The sequence below is a fragment of the Pezoporus occidentalis genome, unplaced genomic scaffold, assembly GCF_034315485.1.
Source record: "Pezoporus occidentalis ecotype Australia unplaced genomic scaffold, CSIRO_AGI_Poc_V1 ctg10, whole genome shotgun sequence".
NCBI classification, from domain to species: Eukaryota; Metazoa; Chordata; class Aves; order Psittaciformes; family Psittacidae; genus Pezoporus; species Pezoporus occidentalis.
Window position 1 is genome coordinate 8,726,056 of NW_026912779.1, and position 10,145 is coordinate 8,736,200.

General features: G+C 42.3%; 1 protein-coding gene across 1 annotated transcript; it reads left to right on the plus strand.

Annotated features, from left to right (window-relative positions):
* The first annotated feature begins 1,340 nt into the window (after window positions 1-1,340).
* Window positions 1,341-7,351, plus strand: OTOR (otoraplin). The gene is made up of 4 exons (XM_062610976.1): window positions 1,341-2,884; window positions 3,367-3,506; window positions 4,102-4,212; window positions 7,071-7,351. The coding sequence occupies exons 1-4, from the start codon at window positions 2,761-2,763 to the stop codon at window positions 7,092-7,094; spliced, it is 399 nt and encodes a 132-aa protein (XP_062466960.1). The 5' UTR covers window positions 1,341-2,760; the 3' UTR covers window positions 7,095-7,351.
* Window positions 7,352-10,145: the final 2,794 nt, after the last annotated feature.

Here is a 10,145-nt window from a genome sequence, read left to right on the forward strand (position 1 = left end):
CAAATCTGTCTTACTATTGATCTGTTAGGCTTGCATGGCTTACTCAGTATATAGGCTTAACTACTTTTAAGGTGACACTCATTTCTCAGAAGTAAGTGCTGGAAAAATAGCTGTCTCTGCAGAGCAAAATGCGTGAGCAGGAATGCTAAATGCCACCATATTGAGAATAAACGCAATACTCAATCTTCAGCCTCATTACCAAGGGGGCAGCTGCTTTTCAGCAACAATAATTTTGCCACTTGAGAAAAACAGCTTATCATTAGTAGACTCTTTTTTTCTAGGCGTGGGTAGAAATTGATCACAGCACTCCTTGACAGCAGTGTTGTTTAACTTGGTTTTGTCTTCATAATGTTGGCTGGTAGTAGAAACCAACAAAGAAAAAGTTCATCTGTTGTTTTCCCTTCTGCACTTTCCAGCTCGTTAATGTTTTAGGACGAGCTCTCTGGCTCCTTACAAAGACAACACAGATGAGCCTGATGGTCTGTTTCTAGACAGGTTTTTCAAAATACATATCCTAATGCTTCTGGGTTTGTTGAGGTTTTTTTTTTTTTGTTGTTTTGTTTTGTTTTTTAATTGCTTAGTTGGTTTGGGGTGTTCTTTGGGTTTTTTTTTCTCCATATGTCAAAAACCTTTACAGGCCTTGTGTGACATGAAATACACCAACTGACCAAGAAGGCAAATGGTGTCCTGGGCTGCACTGAGAAGAGCACAGGGAGCAGGTTAAAGGAGGTGAACCTCCCCCTCTAATCTGCCTGGGTGAGGCCTCACCTGGAGTATTGTGTACAGGTCTGGGCTCCCTGGTACAAGGGAAACATGGAGTTCCAGTGTATGGCTACTAAAATTACTAAGGATCTGGATCATCTCTCATACGAGGAAAGGCTGAGGGAGCTGGCCTTGTCCAGTGCAGAGAAGGCTCAGGGGGGATTTGATTAGTGTGTATAAATAGCTGAAGGGAGGGTGTGAACTGGATAGGACCAGATTCTTCTGGGTGGTATCAGGTAATAGGATGAAAGGCAATGGGCATCAACTAATAAAAACTTCAAGCAAGCACGATAGCTTTTATATAAAATCTTGGTATACTTCGTAGTTCTGGCACAGTCATTTCATTTCTGAGCAAGTACTATATGATCTTTAAATATAAAACTAGCTCCATAAACCACCTTTTTTGCACAAGACCTGAAAAATCAAAATCTCATCTTCTGCTCCTAGAGTACATTTCAGGATGCTGCCCCTTCCACAGTCATCTCAATTACTGTCCTGCATATATTTTTCATTCTTTTTAGTGGGTTTTTGGGGGTGTTTTGTTTGTTGTGTTTTTTTTTTGGGGGGGGGGATTTCACAAGTGTTCTAATAATAAGTGAGAATGGTTTCCATGTTCTTGTAAGGGAGCAAAAGTGACTGTTATTCCATCATGAACCTTAATTTTTTTTTTTTTTACAGTCATACTTTCATAGGTATTATGCTGTCCTTGCATCCCATTAGTCTCTGTACATGAGACTGCCATTGCATACCACTGATCTTCCCCTGTACTCACTTGGAAGAAGCGTTTGTGTGGAGCTGTCTGCAGAGGAGGTTAGACACTGCATGAGGGAGGCTGGAGGAAGGAGTAATGGGCTGAAAGATCAGAGAAGATTGTAGTGAAGTCAGCTGTAATAGAAAGGTGATGCTAGAAATTGCAAGATGCTCTTTCTTTTAAAGAGTGTGGGATTTCTCATAGCACTTGACAGCTGCTTCTGTTCTGCTGAGAACTGAAAGCTGGTACAGCCAGCAGCTTTTTGGGCTGCCTTGTGAATCAGAATGGAAGCACTGGTACTCTGGAGTGCCATTTGGGGAATCTCCAAGTGTGCTTTTGGTCACTTTTAAGGATTGATTCGGACCAACCTTCTGTAACTCAACAGCAGTGATGTGCATTGCTTACAGTGCAGTAACTCTAGCGGTGGTTCCTTGTGTGCATTTTTGATTCTAATTAAAATACTCTCTACAAGTCTTGCCTCACATAAGTTAGGACAAGGTTTTGGGAAGTTAGATGAATTCTAGATGTCCTCTCCAAGGTGTAAAGAGGGCCTTTTAAGTCAGCCTGTGGCATTGTATGTTGTCCAGCATCTTGCATCTGCAAACTCTCCACTGAGTTCAGTGAAATGTCTGCTGTCCTGGCTTGACCTCTGTGTTTTGCTCTCATGTCTCCCCGTGGAAGGGATCTTGCCTAGACAAGTATGTAGTGCTTGGCCTCCTGCATTTCAAATTTAAATTGCTGACCTGCAAAGCCTTTTTACTGGGTTCAACTCCCTAATGCTCTGCTTACATTTGCAATTGGTTTGTTTGCATCCATGCAGACAAGGGAATCTCTGCCACAGGGTTAACAGTCCAGTGAAGATTACACCTGTCAGTAAGCATTTGTGAAAATGAGTATCTTGAGGATTTGGAAGGATGTAATTTCCTTTGCTGCTTACCAGGGTCTGACTTAATTCTCAAACTTGGCTTGAGGTAAGATTAAGACCATGGACAACTACAGGAAGGCTTAAAACATTTAAGTAATACAGTTGCTGATTGAAATGTTAATACACAATGGCTCTGGGAGGGGATTCAGTTTTGTGATTGGACCCTGAGGTCTTCCTCCTGCCTGCAGCTGCTCTGGTGGGGCGGAATGTCACCACAGCCCCTTCCCATTGGCCTGGTGTGTTTGTCCAGGTGTCTGCCTCTTCCATAAAAGACAGATTGCTGGATCCCGTGTGCGTTCGGCAATCACTGCAGCAAAAAAAAATGACACAAAGTGTCTATTTGGTTGTTTTACTTCTGTGTCTTGGATTAATGTATCCTCTTGTAACTGGGATTTTTATGGACAAGCTTGCCAGCCAGAAGCTGTGTGCTGATGATGACTGTGTCTGTAAGTAATTTTGCTTTACTTTTGAGGACAAAGCAGTCTCAAAAATGACTGTGGAGGTTGGATGCAGTAGTCCGAGGGAAAACTACGGTTAACAGTTATTTAACTATGTTATGTTTGCGTTGTTTTAGTCCACTTTAAAAGCAGAGTGGGAGGGTTTATTAAATGCAGTTTTGCTGCAAAAAGGGCTCTGTAGAGGGCATTTTTCACTCAGGTGTAAGGTAAGTGTAAAGAGAAGGATTTTAACTTCCGCTGTCATGAAATGGCACATTTTTAAGCCGCTACTTTGCTTATTGGAGAACAGAAAAATGAACAGAAAAGTATCTTGAAGACTTTTATTAATTTCAGGAAAACCTACTTTCACCTGTAGAAATAGCTTTACATGTGCACACAAGAACACACACATACTTACAGTTCTCTCTCTAAAAGTATATATGTTTTTAAATTTGTCCATCTCATTCTTTTTTTATGTTTTTTTTTCCTAGACACCATTTCCCTTGCGAGAGCAAAAGAGGATTATAATGCTCCATACTGCAGATTCATTAATATCAAAAAAGGGCAGTTGATTTATGTTTACTCAAAACTAGTAAAAGAAAAAGACTCCGGAGAATTCTGGGCTGGAAGTGTAAGAGGAGATTCTTGTGTATATGAGCAAACCAGAAATAGATTAACATGTATTTCTGTCAAGAAATGGATTCTAATGCTGAGCGATTGTGGGTTTTAAAGCAGCAACTTAGTTTTCAAAGGGACTGTTTAAAATTAAAGTGATTGAGGAGTCTTGAGGGATTTGGGGGGGGAGGGGGGGATGTTTGTTTTTTTAATGAAATATCTTCAATAGCTATATGGTAATTATGAGCTGAACCTTAACAGAAGGGCTCCACAGTTCCTTTCTGTAGCAGCTGAAACTATGGAGGAAAAAGCTTTTATCACAGTTGGTCATAAAACTTAAATTTAAGGGAAGCAAAGATAAATATTAGCTGTACTGATTAAAAATAAAAAAAAGATAAACTATAGATGCCATTAATTTCCTTCAAAAAATGCATGCCTGGATCAGAACTTTTGTTAATGGTTCCTTTAATGTGCCAGCTAATTGGAACCTAGAAAATCTAAAACCAGAGTAAGAAACACTATTAGTAACTGCCTTTGACTAAATTATGAACTAGCTCAAACCAGATGAGGACTGTTTTAAGGTACCTAATTATACATCTCCTTGCTTGAAGGTTTATGGAGAACAGTATGAAGACCATATGGGGACAGTTGGTTATTTCCCTAGCAGTTTAGTCTCAGAGCAACATGTCTATCAAGAAGCAAATAAGACTGTTCCTACAACGGTAAGGAATTTGCAAAAGCCCAGCTGGCTACATAATTATACTTGGCTGTGTAATGCTAATTCGCTGTAAAAACAAATCATAATGGTGGCAGATGATTGTAGCGTATCACAGATGCTTAGGGATCCACTTTTTGGGCCTTTATACAGGCAAATAGCCTCAGTAAAATCCCTAACATAAGCTCTGACATTGCAGATGTTACAAATGCTGCATTAAGGCCTTGATCCTTTTAGAGTGCCTATTGACTGGAATAGTATTCGTTCAAGGCCACATAAGTTTTACCCAAAACTTTCTTGTTTAGAATTTGGATATTGTGGCATACTTCAGTAACATACACAACTGCTCTATTAATTGTATATATAGATGGACACTGTTATATAGAACTGATTTACTGAAAGCACACTTGTTTTCTCCTAACACAGTTACTGGTATGTTAGAAAGCTGAATTAAAAGATTTTTGGAAACACATTAGTGTTCTGTAAATAGACTGTATTTCTGAAGGGATGATCACCCCTCATTATGTCCAGTAGCGTCTTGTGCACCAGACAATTTGTAGTCTGAAACACTTCATAGAGGAGTGGAAGAGGGAGGGTCCTTTCTCAGAGGCTGGTATGGTTTGGCTTACAATCAATGCATACTGGTAGCTTATTTCTATGCTTCAAAAGAAATTGAGTGGTAGGTTTACAGCCATTACCTTCATCAATATTGAATATTTACCCATTTTGAAGCATATGGCAAAATATGATTAGTGTGTCAATCTTAAAATCGTATCTGGAGTCTTTAATCCTAAGATTAAAGATTATGAGATGGGTTTCATTAACACAGAGGAAGTAAGTGAAAGGAAGAATTTTGTTTTCATGTTAATAGTCACTAGGATTTGTGTTATAATGTATCGGGGAAGCTTTGTTTGAGGTAATGCAAATCTTGGATAAGTGATTGCTTTTCTTGACATGACATTAGGTTATTCTGAATTTGGCCCAGAAGCATTGCAGCAATTAATCACTGAACATGAAAGAATGACTAAAATATGTTTCTAAGCTCTTTTCTGTACCATACGACAGCCAGCAGCCGCGTGACAAGCTGGACTGGAAGCAGAAGTAGGTTAAAGCGATAGCTTAGCCTGCAGGCTGAATTGGAGTCCAGAATGGGCTGCTGTCAGGCTGCAATGCAGGACTTTAACTGGAAAGTCATTTTCTTTCACCAAACTAGTGACAGACTTTCACAGTTGTTCCGCCCTTCACATTCTCGCTATGTGGGAACTTTACAATGGAAACAAAGGGTAATTCATGTACAGCCTTTTTTTGTTCTACTGCTCTCAGCTGTATGTTGCAAGTGTGACCCTAAGGATCTCACATTTAAAACAGCCTACAGTGTGTCTTGACCAGTCTGTGTATGGGCATCCTGCCTGCTCCAGAAATATCCCTTAAATGTGCTGTTTTATGCAGAGCTGCTGTTGCACACACCACCACAGATGCCTCTAATACCACCACCTTTCCATCTGCAAATCAGAAGCCAATCTCTTCCTTGCAGCTCTGTAACCTTCCCCCAAGCCACCAGCAATCATTTTCCTCTGCTTTCCTGGCCTTGCACCGGTAAAGCCCAATGCTGGTGTTACGATAGGTTCTCTTGGGAAGGGGCTGCCATTTAGAATCATAGAATCATAGAATAGTTAGTTAGGGTTGGAAAGGAGGGGATCCGATGATGGCCAAAGCTTAATGACTGATCAGATGCGGCACCTGCCCTTGATTGAAGCACTGTGTGGCAGACAAAAAGCATTGAAAGAATGACCAATAGGGAGTTGGATGGGGAAGGTATTAGGAAGAGCATCTGCTGCACTGAAAGAGAACATAAGCTTGGGGGTCTCCAAGTGTCTCTGGTCTTTGTTTTGTTTTTCCCCAAAAAGTCATTTTCACTGTTGAAGTAAATGTACACCATTAGCTACAGAACCTGCAAGTAAACACTTCTGTCTGTGACCTTCTCTCAGCATCCTTTTGTGAAGCACCGGGCAACCCATGCCACTTGGTTGCTGTTTGAGCAATAATCTTAGGACGTTTCTTTTTTTTCCCCTCTGTGCTGCTGCTTCTGAACCGCTGAATCACACTGAATACAATAGACCCAACACAATAGACTGTATGTATTACAGAGCAGTGTTGGATTGCCTGCCTTCTCTCGATTGCTTAGAATTGGCCATTTGCTGGCTTAGATGAGTACTTTCATTACCAGTAAGCATCTGTTCTGGAACAGCTCCCTGTCTTTGCTTCCAGTGGATAGCTATATGCGGTGGTCTGATGTAAATGTACAGTTTGAGCACCCCCATGTAATAATTCCCTGCAACAGAATCAAGACCTACATAGCCATGTAAGATAATAGCAGAAAGTCAGGTCAGAGCAATATGCTGTGGAAGTCTATGCCACGCTGGAAGTTTTCAAGCAGAATACTGGCATTTATTTTCTAGTCACATTTCTCTGTAGCAAGTGGATTGCATAGTCTCAGTCTGTTTAAGGCATCCTTTCATGTGTGATTAGAAGCTGTTTAAGGATAGAGTTATACATGACTAATAAATCCAGGCATGGATGTGGAAATACAAAAGTTAGAGGAATCATTTGAAATAAGAGAGAAGTTGGTATTGCCTAATTCACTTTAAAAACCTATGGCAGGAACAAATCAACCCAGCTACACAAAAGGAATCAAAAGACAAAAAAAAACATTTTCTTTTCCATAATACTGTGAGACTATTATGGTGTACTTTGAATATATTATCCTGTATTCTGCATTTGCATCTACTGTACCTTTGGGGGGTGAAAAGGGAATGCTAATCCTTCAGTAATCTCAACACATCTTTCCTTTTACCTCTTTTTCAGGACATTGATTTCTTCTGTGAATAGCGCTGACAGTGTTTGGGTAATCTGTCGGCTGCTGCCAGGGAAAACTGCCAGGGAGAAACCTGGACACCCTCCCTGAGCACAGAGCCCTTCCTGTGATAGATGTTTGCGAAGCAAGTAATCTTTCTTCAAAACAAGGAAGTTTTCATTTAAAGGGAGTGATTTAGGATGGGGAAATAGTCCTACGCGGGATTTATTCTTTAGAGATTTTTTCACCTGCATATACTTTGTTACTTGTTAATAAAGCTAATAGCCTTTGAGTTGCTGTCTGTGTGGTATAAATATGATGTGTGTGGGATCCTGACCTGCATGTTCCTGCCGTAACTTTACACTATGCTTTAGATCTGAGTGATACCTTCCTTGGGTGACCCATCTGTGACACTGGAATAAATCATCTTTGTTGCAAGAGCTATCCAACAAGTGAGAAATCACCAGTAACTATGTATGGCCATTAACAGTGTGTCAGAAAGAGCATCGCACCCATCTTGTGTGCTGGTGCAGGGCAGGTTCAAGCAGGCACCATAGCTCAGAGGGGTGGGCTAGAGTACGGCTGGGGATGGCACCCACCCAGCACCTACTCCAGCTTGAAGGCAGTTCTATATCCACTTGCTCCCCTATCCTGCTGCTCCCTCTCTGGCTCCAACAGTCAGAGCCAGCACTGGGATGCCCGGAGAGCCGCACTGACTGAATGGGGTGCATCAGCAGATGTAATTTCTTTACGGACAAGCACGTTTCTGCAGCCGCAGAGCAGAGGGGGTCACCCTGCCTCAGAAACAAGCCCGACGCGACTCCCAGCGCACCCTCACATCCGCCGGCCATCAGACCGCCAGCCGTGCCTCAGCCAGCGGAGAACCTTCCAGAAGGGCGGGACCGAGCTCCCGACAGCCAATCAGGATCAGGCATTCTCCCCCCGCCAAGGGCCTGGGCAAGGGTACCTGAGGCAGGATGGCGGCAGGGGTGGTGGTCATGGCCGATCGGGGGGACTTTGTCCCCAGCTGTCTCCGCTTGGATTGGGGAGGGGGGGGGTGTTTGGGCCGCTGGGCTGAGCCTCTCTCCCCCTGAAGCGGGAGGTTGTGTAACTCAGCGTTAAACGTGCCTAAGGGTGAAAGTGGCGGTGGTGGTGGTGACAGCGCTGAGCCTCTGTGCCAGTTTTACCCCAAAAGGTGAGTTCTGGTAAAACTTAATGATTCTGGCGAGGCTGATTGACAGAACGTTGTAGGACTAGATAAAGATCTCTGGTAGGGTGGTCTATGAGCAAACAGTTACTTTTTAATAAAAAAAAAAAAGTGATTTGTTTGTTCCTGTGGCACAGCTTTCCAATATGAGGTGTTTGCAATTGTGTGCGTTCTTTTTAGGTGGGCCTGCTGCTTCATGGAGATGCACCCTACACCTGGCCGTATGTTAGGCGCTGAGAGAACCAGGGTAGTGTGTGCAGCAGTAGGTGTTTGAAGACAACACAACAAAAACCATTAAATTGCCCTGTGAGTATGAATAAAAGCTCTGAAGTGAGGTTTAGCATTTGCTATTGAAAAATAATGAGGTTTTCCTCAAATCATAATCTGATATAATTGCTTACAGTTATTTAAGTACTCAGTTCTACATAGATGTATAAGAGTCACATGTAAAAAGCTGTATATACATTTCTCCACAAAGTTGCCATCCTTTTCACTAACAGTGCAAGAGTTCCAGGTCAGAACTGGACATTCTGTGGTATAGAGACTGGTGTTTGTTAATCCTTAACTCATGTCCTCATAAAGAAAACCTTGCAGACATAACTAGTTTCAGTTCCTGTTTGCTCTTTCACCAGCTTCTTTGAGCTATGGATGCTTCAGGACAGCAAAACAACTAAGAAGAGAAGACATCCTGTGCAGGATGCATACAACACGGAGTAGGTATATATATATATATGTTGTCTTTCTTGAGCCTGCATAAACAGCAGTGTTTGGAGTATCAGTGAAAGACAGCCTATTATGACTTCTTTGGCAGTTACAGTAAGTCTGGGACCATAGTGGCAGAACATGGGCAGTGTATATTTATTTCTCTTTGCTTTTTCCTTAACTGCCATCAGAGACCCTGTTCTGCAGTGATCTCTTCTGTGCAGTAAAATAACACAGCGGGCTTTCAAGGGCCATCAAAGTCTGTCTTTGCTACTTGAAAATCTAATTCTGAGGAAAGTAAGATAAGGGTTCACTGTGTGGTATTCATCAAGCATCTGGCTGCAAAGCAGCATTGTACTGGCAGAGATACTTTTCTACTGAATTCAGTCTCTAATGTGCAATTTTTGATGGTTTCCAATCAAATGAAACTTTACAGCACTTTTTGTCTGTACAATGTTATAGGTACTTGTTTTTGTACATTGATGTTGTAAAATGTGTAAAACTGTCATTTCACAAGCACAGGTGACCTGTGCTACAATCTGAACTCTGGTATGATAAAAGTCAGTGGGGATGGCGTGATTAAGGGCTCCTGAGAAGTGGCATGAGCCCCTTTGGTATGGCACAGCGAAGGGCTTCTGCAGAGCAGCATGATGAAAGTCTTCTCGAAAGCACCACAATGAAGGGCTGCTGCAGAGCAGCATAGTGAAGAGCTCCCCTGTTGCAGCATGATGACGGGTTCCTCAGTTGTGGTGCAGTCAGGAGCTCCTCCAGGACAGCATGATGAAGAACTCCAGAGTGGTGAAGAACTCCTCAAGAACAGTGCAATGAAGTGGTTTTCTGGCAAGCTGTGATGAAGGGCTCTGGGGTGGCATGATGATGTGCTCCTTCAGGGTGAAGCAGTGAGGAGGTCCTTGGGCACAGCACAACAAGGGGCTGGAAGAAGTGCCAAGCCGCACGATGAAGAGCTCCTCCAGAGCACCACAACAATGGCCTCCTCCATCACTGTGTGATAAAGGGCTCCTCCAAGGCAGCAGGGAAGGATGAGCTGTCTGTAGGAAACTTTCGAGTGCTTGCAGTTTGCAGCCCTATTAATGTGAAGTTGACAGTTAAAGATCAATAGTTTTAACACTGAACACAGATCTGTTTTTTGCATTCCACATTCTTAGGTGAAGCTCAT